Below are 19957 nucleotides of genomic sequence, written 5' to 3' on the forward strand. Positions count from 1 at the left end.
AGCTGCAAAGTCCCATGGAAAATATACTAGATACAGGGAGGGGTAGAGAATATAAGCCACTTTTGCAATCAATCCACTGCATAGCTCAGGGGTCAGCAAACGTTTTCTATAAATGGCAAAATAATAAATACTTTTGGCTTTGTGGGCCATATGGTCTTTGTCATAACTACTCAACTCTGCTGTTGTAATGTGAAAGCAGCCATAAATGATATATAAATGAGTGGGCATGGCTGTGTCCCCCTAAAACTATTCACAAGAGCAAGTAGCAGGCCAGATTTGGCCTGCAAGCTGCAGTATGCTGAGCCTTGACCTAGATGATTCAGACCAAGTAGGAATCTCAGATTTATGAGGTGTGATCAGAATACATGGTGAATGTCTAAATAAAAAAAAATTACAGTAAAAGACACATTGCCATTAATCCCCCTCAAAATACCCCCCTCGCTTGGAACACACTTATCCCGTTATTCTTGCCACTTTCTGAAGCAGTTCTGCAAGTCCTCTTCTGTGAGTGTCTTTAGTTGTCGCTGTCCTGGCTTCCTTGATGTCTTGAATTGATTCAAAACGTTTACCTTTCACGGTCATTTTGACTTTGGGGAAGAGCCAGAAGTTGCACGGTGCCAGATCCATGAATAAGGTGGATGAGGACACACTGTAATGCTTTTATGTGACAGAAATTGCCGTACCAGAAGTGATGTGTGACACACAGAGCCTTTCTGTTGTGATCACAACATACAGTGAATGCTGCCGCCAAGTGCCATCCAACGGAAAGGCAGGGATCTTCAATATGGGAAGCAGCGTGTCGAACCTTAGTAACAGTGTGTGACAAGTTTCAACTTGTTTGGTGCAGTCAGTCGGTTGTGAGCTGCGGTTGCCGTAAATCATCCTCCATCATGACAACTCTCCGTGTCACACATCACTTCTGGTACAGCAGGTTTCTGTCAAATAAAAATGTTGCGGTGTGTTCTCATCCATCTTATTCACTGAATCTGACACCGTGCGACTTCTGGCTGTCCCCTAAAGTCAAAATGAGTCAGGACATCGAGGCAGCCACGACAATGCAACTAAAGACACTCACAAAAGAGGACTTCCAGAACTGCTTCAGAAAGTAGCAAGAACGATGGGATAAGTATGTTCGAAGTGAGGGGGAGTATTTTGAGGGGGATTAATGGCAATGTGTCCTTTATTGTAGTAAGTTTTATTTCAACATTCACCGTATTGTTTGATAACACCTTGTAGTTTCTAGGATGCTGTCCTTCCTGAAACCATGATCTTGAGGCCATGAGCACAGCACAGGTGTCATCTGCTAGTAGAAATGCTCTTGGGGCCGCCCGGTGGCTCAGGTGGTTAGAGCTCCATGCTCCTAACTCCAAAGGCCGCAGGTTCGATTCCCACATGGGCCAGTGGGCTCTCAATCACAAGGTTGCTGGTTCAACTCCCGCAAGGGATGGTGGGCTCTGCCCCCTGCAACTAAGATTGAACATGGCACCTTGAGCTGAGCTGCCACTGAGCTCCTGGATGGCTCAATTGGTTGGAGCGCATCCTCTCAACCACAAAGTTGCCGGTTTGACGCCCGCCAGGGATGGTGAGCTGTGCCCCCTGCAACTAGAAACGGCAACTGGACCTGGAGCTGAGCTGCACCCTCCACAACTAAGACTGAAAGGACAACAACTTGAAGCCGAACAGAACCCTCCACAACTAAGATTGAAAGGACAACAACTTGACTTGGAAAAAAAGGCCTGGAAGTACACACTGTTCCCCAATAAAAGTCCTGTTCCCCTTCCCCAGTGAAATCTTAAAGAAAAAAAGAAAAAAAAAAAGAAATGCTCTTATTGGAAAGAAGAAATAGAAACAGGTGAGAGGAGCAAGGGCGCCCCAATAAGGTGCAAATGACTATTTGCATCCATTTTGGGATGCAATTTTCCCCCTGTACCATATTGAGCTTACAGATTAAGTTTTTTCCAGCAAGTCCTTGGAGTTCACTTCTTTTGCACCCATGTTTGGCTGGATTCTCATTCCTTACCCATCCACATCTCCCAAATGGATCCCCGGTAGAACTCTTTCCATTGTTCTGACCTAGATGCTCTCTTCTTATACTTTTTCTGGTCTTCCTGTCTTTCTTAACCCCTTCCTCAGAAGCGACCAACACCACCTCCTTGTGGGCCTCCAGGGAAGCTCCTGATTAGATCTACAGAGTAGATGATGTTTATTTTCCTTTATCAATTATGTGTCTAATTGCTACGACCATGACATTTAAAGATGTAATTGTTCTCCAGAGTGACCTTTTGTTTCAACCATTATTGCCTGCAGTTAGTGCTTGACTAGAGATTTGGTTAAATTTCAGGTAACATGAACTCTTTTAATAGAATGTCCAAGTCTCTGCAATTCTTCTATCTGCTGGCTGGGTCTTTCTCACGAGGGCTTCCCATTGTGGGTCAACAGCCTGTCGTCTCATTTTCCCTATGATAGGTTTTCTTTACCACATATAATTTGAGGCTATTGCCATCTTGTTGTTGTAAAAATGAGAATGAAATCTTTGCTTTTGAATTTTACTCCTTCCTTTTTTTTACTAGTTGCTACTTACTTATGCAACATGATTCTTCCCTGGGTACTCGTCAACAGGTATAATTTTCAGCTTGGCATGGCTCAAACGTCAAACTTTTAAAGTTTTAAAGCAGCTGAGTTGTGCAGATGGTCAATAAATCAATCACTATGGCCACTTTATTGCTTGTAAGGTGATTACCCCACTTTGTCCATAGCGACTTTTCAATTTGATTAAAATGCAGTTTCATCAGGTCATGGTCGAGTCCTCCAGATATAAAAATATATGAAGCAATGAGAGAAACCTATGCTCAAATATTTTTATAACTACCCTTCACCTCTTTACCCAGCACTTTTGTGGTCCTCGTCCTATAATTCACATTTCCATGCTCCTTGCCAAAGTAATTTCTATTTAGTGCTTATTCCAACCTCTTTGTAAGAGTGCGTTATTTTTTCTGCTAACTGGTCATGAGCATTGGCCCTGCTGCAAAGCATTTTCTACATCTCGAATTAGCTCCTATGTGATCTGTAACTGAGGCTCTGATGGCGGTATCACATGGGGCTAGGGGAGCCAGAATAGTGGCGTGGAATTATCTCAGGCAGGAAAGGAAGCAACCCTCAGCTTCGCTACCGCCCTGGCAGCAGGAGCCCTTCTGAGTGTATTTTAAGAAAAATTAAAAGCCTGCACCCTGAGCTTGCCTAGGGCAGTGTGTCACCAGCCTGGCGTGGCTCTTGGCTTGTCTTAATCCATTTGGGCTGCTCTAACAAAATATCACAGATTGGGGGGCTTATAAACAACAGACGTTTATTTCTCCCAGTTCTGGAGGCTGGACGTCCAAGGTCAGGGTGCCGGCATGGCTGGGTGGGGACCCACTTCTCAGTCAGATTTCTTGCTGTGTCCTCACATGGTGGAAGGGGCGAGGGGCTCTCTGATGTCTCTTTGTAAGGGCGTTCATCCCATTCTTGGGGGCTCCATCCTCGTGAGCCGATCACCTCCCAAAGGTCCACCTCCTAACAAACACCATCACGCTGAGAATTAGGTTTCACCCCAGAGAACGCCCAAATTCCTTCTGCCACCTGAGGACACCGCAGAAAGACTGCCTTCTCTGAACCAGGAGGCAGGCCCTTGCCAGACCCCGAATCTGCCTGTGCCTTGATCTTGGACTTCCTAGTCTCCAGAACTGTAAGAAATGAATTTGTTTCTTAGGAGCCACCCAGTCTATAGTATTTTTGAATAGCACGCTGTATTAAGACAGACTGTATATGTGTGTATAGATTTCATCATAGCAGAGATGCCAATGCTGAAATCATTCTTAGGTGAGAAAATAGTGCACGTGGGCTATTCTGCCAGGTCTGTGCAGATGTCCTGCTTCTGTTTTTGACCACAGGTTTTCTCTCCCAGTTGTAACTAGCATGGTCAATACAGGAGCGATGAGTGCTTCTGGAAACCTGATGGATTTCCTAGATGAACCGTTCCCCGATGTGGGGACCTATGAGGACTTCCACACCATCGACTGGCTGAGGGAAAAGTCACGTGACACGGACAGACACAGAAAGGTAGGTGGCATTCATCACAGGCACGTCGGACACTGACTGAGCGCGGGCTTAGAGTCACGTGTCATGTACTGGGCTAGGTCCTAAGCAAGAGAAGGACTAGCAGGAGAGGCAGAGATATGGGCAAATAATGACCATAGCAGGTGCTTTGGGTGGGAGGCTGTGTCACGTAGAGCTTTAGGAGTGGCCCAGGTGGCCTGCGTCTGTAGAGGGAGACGTAAGGAGGTGGTCAGGACCCTCGGCGATGCCAGGATGTAATAGTGCAGTGGGAGGAAGATGGGCAACCTGTGACAGACACTTGGAAGAAGCAGGTAGAAATGACAGAGGCGCACCAGCAAAAAGTGGTCATGAGTGAACGGAGGACAGAGTGGCGAGGACGGGGCTGCCAGCCAGGTCACTCCCCACAGACATGAACCAACAGCGTGGCGGCTGTCATCAACCTCAGGGAGTGCAGCTTCAGCGTAGGCTGCAGTGATATGGAGAGGGCCGTGTCGTTTCCCGCAGGTTGGCAGGGAAGGGAGGAGGAGACGGGTGTGGGGCGTGGGCTGAAGTCCAGATGACCCAGCTTCTGGGCTCCAACGTGGAGGAACGTGGGCGATGGGGCAGCCTTCTCTCTGGAGCAGAGGTGGTTGAATTATGGCCCTCGGGCTGCCGCCAGCTCGGCACCTGTCTGTGTTAGTCAAGTTTTATTGGAACAGAGCCACGCCCCTCCGTGTACATGTGGGTCCTTAGGTGCTCCAGCAGCCGAATCCTGTTAACACAGGGAGGCAAAGCGGTGCTCGTGCAATGTGTTTAGACGCATCCGTCTGCCTGGTAAGGGTGATCCATGCTAGTGAATTCCAAGTTCTGGCTGTGAACATCTAACTTTGAAAACCAAAGAAGGAAATGAGGAGGTTCTTTTGGGAATAGACCTCATAGTGTAGTTGAAATAGTAATTCTTATTCAACATGGTGACACTGACTCGATGTCTCTCCTTCAAATGGCTTTTGAATCATCCGAGATCAAATCACACTTAGTGAGTTGTTTAATGAAGCGAAATTTTTGAACTAGAAAGGCCATTTTCTCATCGCAGTAAGTAACTGAAAGAATAATGTAAGTGGGAATTCAGTTGCTTAGTTACATTTGTTTTCTCAAAACCCCTATTTCCGGAAAACAAGTTTCAGGGAAGGGAGCCCAAATTAGAAAATGTGTCCAGATCAACGACGGTGTCTTTTTGTTTCTAGATAACCAGCAAAAGCAAGGAGTCCATATGGGAATTCATCAAGGGCCTGCTGGATGCCTGGTCGGGATGGGTGGTGATGTTGCTCATTGGCCTGCTGGCAGGTACGTGGACAGGTGTGCGGTGCTCATGCTTGCGTGACCAAGCTGGAAATGCCGAAACCCAGAGCACCAGCCATTGGGGATGGTGTTCTGAGAATGCAGTGTTTCTCTTTTACCTTATGCAAGGGATTTGGTACTTGAACCATCTCAGGGCAAAATACATGACCATATATTTAACAGAAAGTCTGTCATCAACAAGGTAAGATCTCAAGGCGTGGTCCCTGGAGAGCTGTAATTGAAGAGCGGCTCGGCCCTTTCCACACAGTACAAAGGTCTGTAACCATACTGGATTTGATCGAAAGTGCACGTTTTACATTCTGTCCTACTTGGCGATGTAGAAGGCAAGAAAGTCTGGGGAAATTTTCAACTCTGATAATAAAATACTGTAGGAGAGTGCTCTTCAGTAATACTGGCGTGCCCTGCAATGAATTGCAAACATCCTCTGACACTCAAAGTAATGCGAGAGGCTGCAGGAGCTGAGGCCGGCCCAGGGGAGGTACCTCCATCCCATAGGCTGTTCTCACCCTCAGGGACGCTCTGTCCTTCATTTTTATGAGCCCAGCACCATGCTTGCGAGCAGTAGATGTTTCCAGAGTGAATGGATGCGTACGTGGACGAGAAAGCTGTCCTTTTAATACCAAATGCACCAACTCTGCATGGAAATTGTTTCCTGAAACTTACTTCCTTTTAGGAGGTGGTGAATGTTAATGTCTAAGAGTAAAGAATTGGAGCATGCTAAAGAGATTCCCTTAATAAAAATCCCCTACCTGTAGTCACATAATAGTTATGGTTACAGGGTTGATCAGAGAATGAGTATAATGCAGGTGGAATATAGCAGATGCTCTCAGACAACACTCATGTGGCATAGATATAATTTTGTGGTTACAAAGGATTTCGATTTCCGGGTGCTCTTTTATTTACCCCATATACAGTTGAAGGAGGGGCTTGGTTGCCAGGGAGTGCTTACGGGGGAATCCTTTCCTTCTAGTCACAGCAACTGGCTGTCTGTTTCTCCCATTCTATCCTTCCTCTCCCAGTGGCATTCCCAGCATATAATAGCTGCAGTGTTGGAAGGGAATTAGATTTCGTAGCTGTATGGTGTCTTGCTCCCAATTTGACTGTTTCTATGAAGACTTTCGAAGGTGGGCAGGGTGGGAATTTGCTGTGACTTTTGATGTCTTTATTTAGAATGGATTTATAAAACCATACACTGTGTCATTATTCTTGGCTCCTAGGAAGGAGAAATAAATAGGGTTAAACAAAATCTGGAATAGATGTTCTGGCATCTTGGAGTAAACAGTGCAGCGTAGATATATTGACTAATCTAAGAGCCTGATTGGGCTATCTGTAACACACCTGATATTGACCAGTTGGCTTCACTGTCAACCTGATTTTCGTCAGTTCTTTCAGGAAGAATCTCTTGGAGAATTAAAAAAAATACTGCTGCCCAGGCTTCAGTTAAACAGTATATTTGGAGATGACGCCTTAGCATTGAGTAAAGACCCTTTCCACTTCCTCCCAGCCCCCCTCCACCTGTGATTCCACTTTGCAGCCAGGGTGAGAACCACTGAACAAGGGTGGTCCCCTGTATCCATCAGCAAATGAACATAGGAGGAAGGCAAGAATGCAGTGATACGATGAAGGTGGTTGAAGTGTTCTTTTGATCTGATTTCCTTGAAGGGGAATCCAGCAAACTGTGCCCCATTCACTTTCCTGTTTGCCAGCTGGTGGAGAGGACTCAGGTGTCCCTCTGCCTGGACTGTCATCTCCTCAGGGGCACCCCGGACATTGTATTCTGACTCCTGAGATGTGGAGGTCCAAGAAGGGTTTCTTCTTCAGGGCATTTATCAGGAACTACCACTAGATGTCGCTGTTGCTCCACGGAACGAAAGGTCTAGCAGGCGCTACTAGCGAAGCATTTCTCTATAGCCACCACTAGATGTCACTGTTGCTCCACAGAACGAAAGGTTTAGCAGGAGCCACTGACGAAGCATTTATTAGGAACCACCACTGGGTGTCGCTGTTGCGACGCAGAACGAAGCTGAGACTGCCAGCACTGTCAGAAACAGCCAGCCAGGAAGATTGGGTGCAGGATAATGTGATTACGAATGTATGGATGGATGGTGATGGAATTTGGGGTGATCATTGGGTCTCACCCCTGGATATCAGCAGGACCCCTTCCTCATCTTCTTTAGGTCTTTGTTCAAATGTCATTTTCCACTTGCGTTCCCTGGCCACCTTTCCTAAAAGTACACTTCCCCTTCTCTGAGCCTCATTCCCCTCAGCCACTCTGTGTGTGTGTGTGTGTGTGTGTGTGTGTGTGTGTGTGTGTGTAACAGCTTTATTGTGGTATAACTCACATACCATATAATTCATCCAGTTAAAGTATACAATCCTGTGATAGACATGATGATGGCTGAATGTGTGGGAAGTATTCCTAGCTCAGACTTAGGAAGTCAGGGAAGGCTTCCTTAAAGAGGTGATGTAAATGCCAGAACCTGGAAGATAAATAGAAGATTGCCAGGGTGGTGGTAGGAGAGGACAGTGTTGCCTGAGCTGGTGTAGAGAGGAGAGTCCGGTGGGCTCTGGGAACACGGAGTGGGCAGGGTGTGGGGCTTAGTGATTGAAAGAGACAAGGCTGGAGAGATCGGGGGGCCAGCTGTTCGAATCTGTGAGCTGTTAAGGATTCGGGCATTCTTCTCAGAACAGTGGGTAGCTTCGAAGTAGCAGGTGTAACCAGGTGGGAGGAGCCCCGGATGCAGGTATGTGGATGCCGCTGGTATTGATGCAGGTGGGGAGTGATATTATAATAGGATTCAGTAGAAGTTTGAAATATTTAGTAGTTTTTGGAAAAGACTGGAAGAATGGCTTATTCTACAAAGAGACCCAAGGTAGCCCCTTGGAGCCCACTGAACACTCTGTTTTATCCCACTTCGATCAGCCTTTAAAGCACTTGTTTACTTACATGGACCTACAGTCCCTTATCCATAATTCAAAAATCCAGAAGGTTCTAATAGGTGAGATTTTCCAAGTTTGGTTCCCATTTGGTGGCTATACCTTACTTAAATGATGAGGCTGTTATAGTCATTATGCCTCCATTTTGTCTGAATTGTCATAGTTCCCTGAGAAATATTAATGTGTGTGACCTCAGCATCCTGCCCCAGAAGCCACTGAGGGGTTTCATCATTTATCGGGTATGTATACCCTATTTCTGAAGTTTGAAAGAAACTTCCTGTATGTGTGGCTGACATGCTCCTGTGTTGGCTCCGTGCTGTGCATTGTCACTGCATCACGGGGCAAGTCCTCTAAGTGGCTCTTGCTGTTTCTCCCAGGCACCTTGGCTGGGGTCATCGATCTTGCCGTCGACTGGATGACCGACTTGAAAGAGGGGGTCTGCCTGTCTGCCTTCTGGTACAGCCACGAGCAGTGCTGCTGGACTTCCAACGAGACCACTTTTGAGGACAGGGACAAGTGTCCCCTGTGGCAGAAATGGTCGGAGTTGCTGGTGAATCAGTCAGAGGTGGGTTTCTGGGCACAGCCGGTCCTGGCTGGGAACGCCCACCATTCCACAGGCGCTCTGCACCGTCCTGGTACCCTTTGTGAATGTCCGTGCTTTCCCCTTCAAGTGCCTGTCGTGGTAATTGTCCATGGTCTCAAAGTAGTGCGACTTGGCTTTCTCTAGCTCTCATTTTCAAACTTCAGTTGGAAAACCCTTCTTCACTGCTTCATGTGCAAAGTACATATGTATATTTTAAAAAGTCTTATGATTGGCTTTATTTTTCTTACCAAGAGAAGCGTGTTGATCATACTGAAGAAATAGGGTTGGTTTTTCTACCTTCTAATTAAGGAGAAAAGATGTTCTCTTTTTTTGGAAAAACATAGCTTTAGTCACATATAGTTCACATTCTGTATGGTTTATATACATTTACAGTGTATGATTTAATGGCTTTTAGAATAGTCACAGAGTTTTGCAACTATTGCCATAATCTAATTTTAGATCATGGTCGTCACCCCAGAAGAAACCTTGTACCGATTAGCAGTCACTCCCCATCCTCCCCAGTCCCCCCAGCCCCTGGCAACAGCTATTCTCCTTTCTGCCTCTATGGACTTGCCTGTTCTGGGCATTTCATACAATATGTGGACTTTTGTGTCTGACTTCTCTCACTTAGCGTCATGTTTTTCAGGTTCATCCATGTTACAGCATAAAGCGGTACACCACTCCTTTCCATGACCGAATACTATTCCATTATATGGATAAGCTACCTTTTATTTGTCCATTCATCAGTTGATGAACATATGTTGCTTCTGTTTTGCTCTATTATGAATGGTTTTATTTTGAACATTTGTGCGTAAGTTTTTGTGTGTGGAAAACTTTCTTGGGGATATACCTAGTAGGGGAATGACTAGGTCATGTGGTAACTCTGTGTTTAACCTTTTGAGGAACCACCAGACTATTTGTCAAAGTGACTACACAATCTCATTGTGGTTGAAGTTATCATTTTCCAGAGCATTTTATGAGCACATTGCAGAGGATGTTTGTGGGCCTCTCACATGGGAGTGTCCCAGGCACCGGGGGTGTAGTTGTGAACCGCTGACCGGGCACTTAGAGCTTCAGATCTGTATAAAAATCTTAGTTTGGGAAAAGGGTTAACTTCTAACCCAATTCAGTGGTTACCACCATGACTGTGGGTCATTGACAGATCAGAAACCCAGGTGAGGGGGAGCTAGGTTGCCAAGATTCACATTAAGGGTAATGTGAAGACTATTCAAGCTAGAACTATCCTTAGAAGATAGATGTAATCTATTTCTTCATCTCCTCCTGCCCCCACTTTTTTTTTTTTTTTTTCCCTATGGAGTTACCACAGCTGAAGATACTTGGAATGTATTTGGCCATTTTGCTAAACCTCTCTCTGGGCGGAATTGAAAATTAATTCCTTCAAGTCTCAGAAGTAGACAGGGATCTTGAAATCTCATACATCGTCAGTGCTCTCCGTTACTTCCAAAATAAATTCTCTCTGCTTGATGGGAGTGGGCAGGCAAAATTGGCTGAGTGCCATATTTCATTTCTTCTCTCCTACTTGCAATGTGTTTTTTTGGGGAAACATGGCCGTCCATCTTTTCAGTCGTTTCTAAGATTTATACTTTGATTCAAAGAATTACTGTTAGCAAGAGTGAGAAGTTATTTTTAGTCTCAAAAAAGTACATTTTTAAGTGTGTGAAATGTATTCCTCAGTCTGATTTCTCGCCACATAGGGTGTGAATATATGTGATTGTAAAGGCCAGAGCAGTCTCCTGGAACATGTTTTTGTACTTAATAGGCACACATGTGGCTGTGGCCATGGCCTGACTTGTAGGTGACCTCGCTTTCCTTCTCCCTCACTTGAATAATCCAGATGGTGACAAGAAGCTGAGGTCTGGAGAAATGTGGTGTCTCCCCAGCAGACCAGGTCTTCTGCGTCAAAGAGCTCAGACCGTGTGTTTTTTGGTCAGAAAACCTTTGGCACACATCAGATAATCTGGAAGAAATAGTTCAATGAATTATTCTGAGGAGATGAACAACTCCCCCCCGCCCCCACAAGTGCCTCTTAACTGTTAGCATGCCCCTCAGTCCTCTGGAGAGCTTGTTGAAATTCGTGTTGCCAGGCCTCACCTCTGGAGTGTCTGATCGAGCAGCTCCGGGGCAGGGCCTGAGACTCTGCATTGCTAAAGCGCCCAGGTGAAGCTGCTGCTGCTGGCCCAGGGAGCACACCTGAGTAGCAGTATTCCAGACTACAGTTCTGACACTTACTCATTGGCATGGCGGCTGCTTGCTGCGGCATGGCGGTGGCCTTAGTGAAAGCAAAGAGGGGCTGAGCCACCACAGACACGACAAAGCATACCTTTCAGGGCTCGAAGACAGAATTGTCTGCGTCACACCTTTCATTAACTCTAGCACAAGTGGTGATTAAAGCCGAGTCTTAGTCCCGGTTGCCATGGCCACTGAGATTTCACCTGGTAGAAGCTGTGTGTACACAGCTTGTGGAGAAGCCCCCGTGCTGTGTTTGTGGGTGTTGACTGTAGCAATAGCAACAGCCGATAAAACCAACATTGGCCTTTGTGTTGACACAGGACCGGGACAGAAGCTGCCCAATCCGGCCACCACTTCTCTCACAGCAGAGGGGCGGGCCGGGCTCAGGTGTGCCGAGGCTGATGGGCTCTTTCTTGTTTTTGTGTCTGTTTTTCAGGGTGCCAGTGCTTACATTCTGAATTACCTAATGTACATCCTGTGGGCCTTGCTGTTTGCGTTTTTGGCCGTCTCCCTGGTGCGTGTCTTTGCGCCCTACGCCTGTGGTTCTGGTATACCAGAGGTGAGTGGGGGCTGAATTTCTTTTGTGCCACTAATGAGAAGGTCAGATACGTACGTAGCACTTAATGTGCCAAGCACAGTTCCAAGCCTTTGACATCTGTGAACTCTTTTAGCTCCTACAATGAACCCAAGAGGTAGCTACTATTGGCCTTCATTTGATAGTTGAGGAACTGAAGAAGCACAGACAGGTTAAGTAACTTGCCCACGGTCACTAAGCTGGTAAGCTGGGAGTTGAAGCTAGGATTTAAAATCTGTATTTAGGATTTGTGCTCTATTACTTAAATTAGATGATTCAATTCTCGTCTGTGAAACGAGGCATAACCCCTAAAGCCTGTAACTCGTAAGTACATCTGTGATATAATGTGGAAATAGACGGTAGTGGAGGTTTGTGCTCAGAAAGTTTACTGATGAGTAAACCCCCTTGCCACGATTTGCTCTTCGGGTGACAAAGTAGTAGCAATCTTTAAAAATCTCAATCCTACATTCAGTGCCTGCCCTGAGAATGGACCCCTGTGAGTTTAGAGTCTTATAAACCTAGGACGATCTACTGGGTAGAAGAATACTAATTGAGTGAATTCCTACAAAGCCCAGAGAGTGAATATTTCAGCCAGACACAATTTTAAATGTTCTTATATTATCACTATAGTCAGTGCAATTCAGTTCTCCTCCAGGTTGATGCTTCAGTAATGCCCATAGGCAGTGGAGATGGTGAGTTTCAAGATGCGACTGGTAATGGCGACGGACCCACATTGGTCCCTGCTTCCTGCACGCACAGCCTTATGTGGTGCCCACCAACACTGCCTCTGGTCTAGGAAGGTCATGGAAAGGGCTGGAATAATGAAAAGACTGTGGAAGAGAAGCTTGAACGTGCCTTGTTCCAGGAGAGATAGGAAAAAAAGACTTAATATGTTACACTGACTTTTTGATGGTTTATATTAACATGTTGTTGCAGGACCCTGAAAAACAAGCTGCAATACCACCCTAATTCCTCAATACAGTCAGTTCTGCTGTAATGCAACGTGCATTCCTAAAAATCACAGGGCTGTGCAAAATCATACAAACAAACCACAGAGCTCGTGGGGAAAGTGGGGTTAGGGGCATAACGCTCAAAAACTTTGTCAGTGACACGTATAAAAAAGATAGCAGCCTAATGAAAACAGTAGCACAGTTTTACATAGTTGATTGGTCAAGAAATATATACATACTCTCTAGTGCACGTGTGAACTGGTAGATGTTTGAGGCGTGTGCCTGTGTGCGTTTTGTGTATCTCTGCCTGGCTGGGTTCAGCTGGTGCAGTTTTCTGCGTTCACCCCATGTTTCTCCCAGATGAAATTATGCATAAACAGATGCGAAATTTGTGTTCTGCTCAAGTTCTTCCCTGATGCATGAATCACATTGGAACAAATTCGTGTTTTCAAAACAAGCATTATGGCAGAACTGACTGCATTTTATTGGCTGTCTAAGACCGAAGGCACCATACACATTAAAAAGAACAGAGCGTTGTTGGCATCTCAGTTTATGACCCCACTGCCAACAGTAGGAGTTTTTTGACTCAAGCCACCTTGTCAAAATAAGGAAATCGCCAAAGGGAATTGGTGGAAACTTCAAAGCAGCAATGAAAGTTGTGATGGGCAATCCCGTCTCCCCCTCCCCAGAACCAGAGATGCCAGCTTAGCTTGGGGTCTTGTGGACAGTCAGGGAGCTCGGACATGGGCTGCCTGGACTTGCTGTCCGTCTGAAGCAGGCATCTTTCTTTGTGAGAGCCGAACTCACAGGGAGTAAACTCCTGAGTTTAGCATTACGTTTCCTGTGTGACAAAAGTGCAGGGAACACACTGATAGGGGTGAAACTTGAAAAAGCAATATTAAGTGAAAAAAGTAGGTTGCGGAAGACTAAAGTATGATTCTATTTACATAAAGTCCATAAACAACCAAAATGCAGCAGCATACTGTTTAGTGACACAGAGGGTGATACAGAGGGTGCCAAAAAAAAATGAATACGCATTTTAGGAAAGGAAAATCTATTAAAATTGTAATACTCAATATATACCAATAACAAGTCATGTTTGACTTCTGCAATTACAAGAGGTGCTTAAAGTGGTTACCATCAGTGTAATTTTAATACAGTTTTTTTTCCTTTCTTAAAATGTGTATACATTTTTTTTGGCACCCTCTGTATGTGCCAAGGCCATAAAGAAAGGTAAGGAGACGATTGGGGTGGGTGAGGAGGGAACTTCTACTGAGGAAGCAGACAGCCGGCTTTCAAAGGTACCCACGCTTCTATCTTAAACTTGGCAGTGGGTGCATGGGTGCTTGTCTTATTAATATGCTTTTAACTGTATATGATATGTAACAGATCCATTTGTCTATTTATAAAAGAGTTCACAATCTTGTAAAGTATCGAGAACCCAATGGAAGTTTTGTAATTAAGTTTTGGTTATTATGACTCAGGAGTAGCAAAATTTTCACTACTGCTTGAAATTGCTAAGCTAAGGGTGCGGTACCTACCCCGGTGGTTGGAGGAAAAGGGCAGAGTAAAAAGTAAACATGAATAAATAGTTCATGGCTACAAAGAACCTTCTCCCAATCAAAACCCAACTAACTACATAAACCGACTTCACTCAAATTGAGATACAGGGCCATTCTCCTTCATTTTAACAAAGATACTAACTGAGCAATTTGGGAAATAGACCTACCACCATTTGAGGTGATCTGCTTTAAGCTGTTATATGGCGTGCAATGTCAGAACAAACTTCAAATGCACTACACTTTTTTTGTACATTTTAAAAATTGCTCACCCTCCCTAGCACTCGCCTCTGAAGCATTTTGATTACTTAGAATGAAAATTCCTTTGGAAACGTTTTTGAAATGCAAACTTAGAGAACCTTTTTTTCTGTGTAGGAAATGCTCTTGTAGGAAAAGCTCTCTAAAGCACATTGAAATGGGAACACTTGTTCTAGGACTTGGGAATTTAGGGAGAACTGGGCTGGGATGCCCCTCTTGCTCCTTCTTTTTGCTTCGTTAGGACAACCACTATCGACTATATAAGAAATCATGTCCTTTTAGAACTTCCTTTGAGTTGATGTTTCATTATAAAACATGAACACTCTCACAGCTATTTATTTACCAGAAAGGTTTTGAAGTTAACCCCACAAAGTCACAAAACCGCTGCAATACATCTCATTAAAGCCCTGCTGGGTTCCTGTCTCTGTTAATTCGAATTAAAGCAAGCGATTGGATTTTGGCATCTACTGGGAATGGATTTGCTTTCTTTGGACCCTAATTTGATCATGACAATTTTATAAAATCATTTTAGAGAATTACAAAATGCCTATTACGTTGTTCAATTTGCCACATGTCATGGCTGGCATAGGCTCAGGTAATTTAGATGCTTGTAATTTTCTGAATGGTATTACACTCTTAAACTGTGCCCTAGGGTCCAAATCTACATTAACTAATTGACAAAAAATTATAGATAATTTTATTCAAGGCAACACAAAAAGGCAGGATTGTGGCAGGCATAATAAAACATCCCTTAAACAAAGGGATCTGAGATCCTCAGAGCGCAGGTTCAAATAGGCCAACTACCACTGTTAAAAACCAGTTTAACCACCGCCAGTGTGTCTGCCATTAGTTCAAGGCTAGTTCAAGAAATAGCATCTGATTGCATTCCTTCTATAGGAAGGAGCTCATGGAATCCTTTGGAAATGCACGCCCGTACTCTCACTTGCTCTCTAGCTTTCTCCGTGAATTAAGAAAGATCTTTATCAATAATTCTGACATGAAAAGGGCCCATTTGCACCCCTTTAAAATTTCGAGGATTAGCTCACTTCGTGACTCTCCCCAAATTGCCAAAGATGACAGTGCTGGTTTCAGGACCGTCCCTTAAATAGTGAGACATCAGGAAGACCTATACTACTCTTTTCAGGAATGGAGCAGTGGTTCTCTACGTGGGCTGCATTTCAGAATCACCGGGGAGGCTGTACAAATCCCCAGGCCCAGGATACACCTCGGACCACATCTTGGGGGTTCTAATTTCTTAGGTGATCCCAGTGAGTGCCAAGGTTGAGAAGGACTGTAACAGCTATTTGAGAAACGAATTTCTTCGCCGAGCAGTGCCCACTAGGAGGCACTTTGAAAGTGACATAAATGTCCTGACACTGACAAGAGTTAACATTGTCCCATTACGTATCATGCAATGGGAAAACAGAAACTGACGGTGTATTTCATTGGCTGATTCACTGGGTGTCTAATTAATCTATGATTATAGGCTTGTAAATTGCTCAATAGTAAGCATTCACTCCATTTCAGCCATTTGTGGGAAAGATTGAAGGTAAAAAGTTATCTAACCACAGATGATGTTCCTATACCCCAAGAATACTGTTTGGGGGAAGAAGACTCCAATATATGAAATTTATCACTGAGATTGGCACCCAGTTGAATTCTAAAAGTGTTAGGCAAACTCATGTGTACTTTTAGGAAGAAAGCCATTATTTGGCATTTACAAAATGTGGCAGGTCTGTACGTGGAGCAAGATGATTACCTGTAGTCAACATCCTTCTCAATACAAGGGGCAACATTTGATGGAAGGGAAGGGGTCGTCATGTATTCAAACACCTTCACATCCCCCAGAATTACGTTAGTACAATGTTGAGCATTTTTTTTTAAATTTTATTTTATTAAATTTATTGGGGTGACAATTGTTAGTAAAATTACATAGATTTCAGGTGTACAATTCTGTATTACATCATCTATAAATCCCATTGCATCTTTTTCCAACATCGTATTAAGAATATTTTGAAACATACTGAAAAGTTGAAAGAGTTAGACAGTAAACACCAATATACCCATGGCCTGCAGCAGGGGTCGGCAGACTTCTGGAAAAGGGCAGACAATCAATATTTTAGGCTTTGTGAACCAAGAGGCAAAATCGAGCAACTATTCTCACTAAACGACTAATAGTATTGTGTATATATTACATTTAAAAATATGGAAAGCACCCCTAGTGTGTGGGTCATAAAAAGTAGGCAGTGGGCTGGTTATGGCCCACGGGCCATGGTTTGCAGACCTGACCCAAAGTTCAATTGACATTTTGTTCTGTTTGGTTTGTCATATAGCTAGCCAGCTTTCTGTCTCTTTATCTTGGACATCTTTCAATAGTCAAAAGTTAGCAGTTAAAATCAATAGATACTTGTCTCTTTTCAGCACAACAGAGGATAATGTGAGCAAGATAAAATGCCATAAATAAAATGAGACTTCAATAGTTATTCAGTCCTCATTATGATCTTATTACTGCAGGAATTCTCAAGATTTCCTATGCGTTGAATTGTTTTAGGTTTCTATTAATATAATATCAAATCATACATTAACGTAAATTCTATTAATATAAAATTATAGCTAAACAAAAAATGAAAGTAGCCTCTCTTCCATATGATTTAATGAATCTAAGCTTGAGAAATGCCTCTGAGAGGAACTTGTTGTTTCCCAGCCGTGGCATTGAAGCAGCTCGCACCGCCTTCTTCTCCACCCTGTTGCAGATAAAGACCATTCTGAGCGGCTTTATCATCAGGGGCTACTTGGGCAAGTGGACCCTGCTAATCAAGACTGTGACCCTCGTGCTGGTAGTGTCCTCGGGCCTGAGCCTTGGGAAAGAGGGGCCGCTGGTGCACGTGGCTTGTTGCTGTGGCAACTTCTTCAGCAGCCTCTTCTCCAAGTACAGCAAGAATGAAGGCAAGAGGCGTGAGGTGAGCAGGCTTAGCTTCCGTGTCCTGGAAGGAGCCCCCTCCGTCTCACCTGCAAATGTTTTCCTGAAAGGCCTGGGGCTTACACAGAACTCTTTGCGTCGCAGGTGCTGTCAGCTGCAGCGGCTGCTGGTGTCTCCGTTGCCTTTGGTGCTCCTATCGGGGGGGTGCTTTTCAGTCTAGAAGAGGTGAGTATGGGGGGGCCGAGGGCATGCAGGGTTTTAAGGGCTGAGGACTGTGGATGGTTAGCACAGCAGTAGGCTTCTATCTCCAGCCCTTTGAGGACTAGACTCAAAGGAGTACTGAACAAAATTCCTGCAGGTCACTAAGGAGCCACATTTCTACCGCGAAATACCTGTTTTCATGTATTGTTTTAAAAATTGCCAGTATGATTTTTGGGGAAGATTTGCAGTCCTCTTTCTTTCTCATAACGAACTGAGTTAAACATTTTTGGTTTTGGCAACCCAAATGGATCTATTCCAGGGGTTGGCAAAAGTTTTCTGGAAAGGGCCAGATAGTAAATATTCTAGGCTTTGAGGGTCTTATGGTCTCTGACGCAACTACTCAACTCTGCCGTTGTAGCGGGAAAGCCGCCACAGATGATGTTCACATGACTGGGCGTGGCTGTGTTCCAAAAAAACTTTCCTTAGGAACGCTGAAGTTTGAATTTTATGTAATTTTCACCTGTCACAAAGTGGTGTTCTTCTTTTGAATATTTCACATGTCACAAAATATTCTTTTTTCCTTCCAACCATTTATGAAATATAAAATCATTCTTAACTCCTGTGCCATATGGATACATTTGCTGGGCCAGGGTTTTCCAACCCATGATCTATTCTGTTGTCTGTAGAATCAAATTCAGAGGTTTATTTGCTTTGAGGCTGGTCTCTGTGCCGTAAACAGAATTATGATTAAATATTTTCATTTCTCTTTAAAAAAATAGCTCAAATACACCATTCTACTTTTAGACACAGAGTCCTTTAAATATCTTTGTTGGTGCATTTGGATCATAATTAAACCTAGATTGAGGAAGTGAGTACCACCCATCTTTGGTTTGAGTGTGACTTTCACACCAAGCGCCAGTGGTGGCTGCTGGTCAGGGGGGCTGGGGCTCTGGACAGCCCTTTCTTCAGCCAGTCTCTAATTTTCTCCTTGTTTGTCCCAGGTCAGTTACTATTTTCCCTTGAAGACCTTGTGGAGGTCATTTTTTGCAGCCCTGGTGGCGGCTTTCACGCTGCGATCCATCAATCCCTTTGGGAACAGCCGCCTCGTTCTCTTTTACGTGGAATATCACACGCCCTGGTACATGGCCGAGCTCTTCCCCTTCATCCTGCTAGGGGTCTTTGGGGGCTTGTGGGGAACCCTCTTCATCCGCTGCAACATCGCCTGGTGCAGGAGGCGCAAAACCACCAAGCTGGGCAAGTACCCGGTGCTGGAGGTCATCGTGGTGACCGCCATCACGGCCATCATCGCCTACCCCAATCCCTACACACGCCGGAGCACGAGCGAGCTCATTTCTGAGCTTTTCAATGACTGTGGGGCCCTTGAGTCCTCCCAGCTCTGTGACTACATCAATGACCCCAATATGACCCGGCCTGTGGATGACATCCCTGACCGGCCGGCTGGGTTTGGGGTGTACACGGCCATGTGGCAGCTGGCCCTGGCGCTCATCTTCAAGATCGTCATTACCATATTTACCTTTGGCATGAAGGTAAGTGAAGGGGAAGAAAGATGTGGGGGGCCATCTGTGTCCTTCTGGGGATAGCACCTACCTTACTTGCCAAAATAAAATTGTGATGGGAGGAAAGGGGCATTGACCTTTATTGAATGTTGTCTTGTGCCGGGCACTTGGCATTCTTTTAATCAACAAGAAACAATGCTTTTGATAAACAGCAAGCCTATGAAGTAGAGATTTTAATCCCATTTTACAAGTGAAGGAACTAAGGCTCAGAGTACATCATTCATATAGAGACGTGTACAGCTTGGGGAACTTTCACAAAACACACATGCTTGTGCAGCCAGGACCAAAAGCAGAACATTGAGAATCCTCCAGAACCCCCGTCATGCTCCATTACTATTGCTTTCTCTGTGGTATTGTTATGATTTGTTTCCTTTTTGAGACGTCTAAGAAATTGTATAGAGTTTACACTTGAGTGTGTGATAGGCACGCACAAAGCTGACTTTTTGCCTTGAGCACAGGGCTGGGTGGTCTTCATCAAACAGCTGACTGTCTCTGAGCTATCATCTCCTAGCAAAAAGATTTAGTTTCGTGTCTGAGGAAGACACTAGCAGTATCTTTTAGGGCCTGCTGGGAGAACTCGACTTTGAAGTTACTGGGGATTAAGTGGCTGGGGGATAAGGGGCATCTCAGAAAGGAACAATTTCCTCAGGAATGTCCCAGACTAGAAATCACACTGGAGGATTCAAACTTACCTGGAATTTGGTTAAAGATCCATGTC

At 44.7% G+C, this 19957-nt stretch overlaps 1 protein-coding gene across 2 annotated transcripts in view; it reads left to right on the forward strand.

Annotated features, from left to right (window-relative positions):
• Positions 1-19957, forward strand: part of CLCN4 (Cl-/H+ antiporter 4) — a 60314-nt gene that overhangs the window by 20881 nt on the left and 19476 nt on the right. The window contains exons 3-9 of one of the 2 annotated variants that reach the window (XM_019746274.3): positions 3941-4095; positions 5316-5415; positions 8745-8932; positions 11637-11759; positions 17295-17501; positions 17606-17686; positions 18664-19209. In XM_019746274.3, the coding sequence (XP_019601833.1) occupies positions 3952-4095; positions 5316-5415; positions 8745-8932; positions 11637-11759; positions 17295-17501; positions 17606-17686; positions 18664-19209 (1389 nt within the window). In that variant the 5' untranslated portion in view covers positions 3941-3951. Of the gene's footprint in view, positions 1-3926; positions 4096-5315; positions 5416-8744; positions 8933-11636; positions 11760-17294; positions 17502-17605; positions 17687-18663; positions 19210-19957 lie in introns of both variants that reach the window. The other variant, XM_019746273.3, reaches the window with a different exon arrangement.

This window comes from Rhinolophus sinicus, chromosome 18, assembly GCF_057876585.1.
Source record: "Rhinolophus sinicus isolate RSI-liver-muscle chromosome 18, RSI-T2T, whole genome shotgun sequence".
NCBI classification, from domain to species: domain Eukaryota; kingdom Metazoa; phylum Chordata; class Mammalia; order Chiroptera; family Rhinolophidae; genus Rhinolophus; species Rhinolophus sinicus.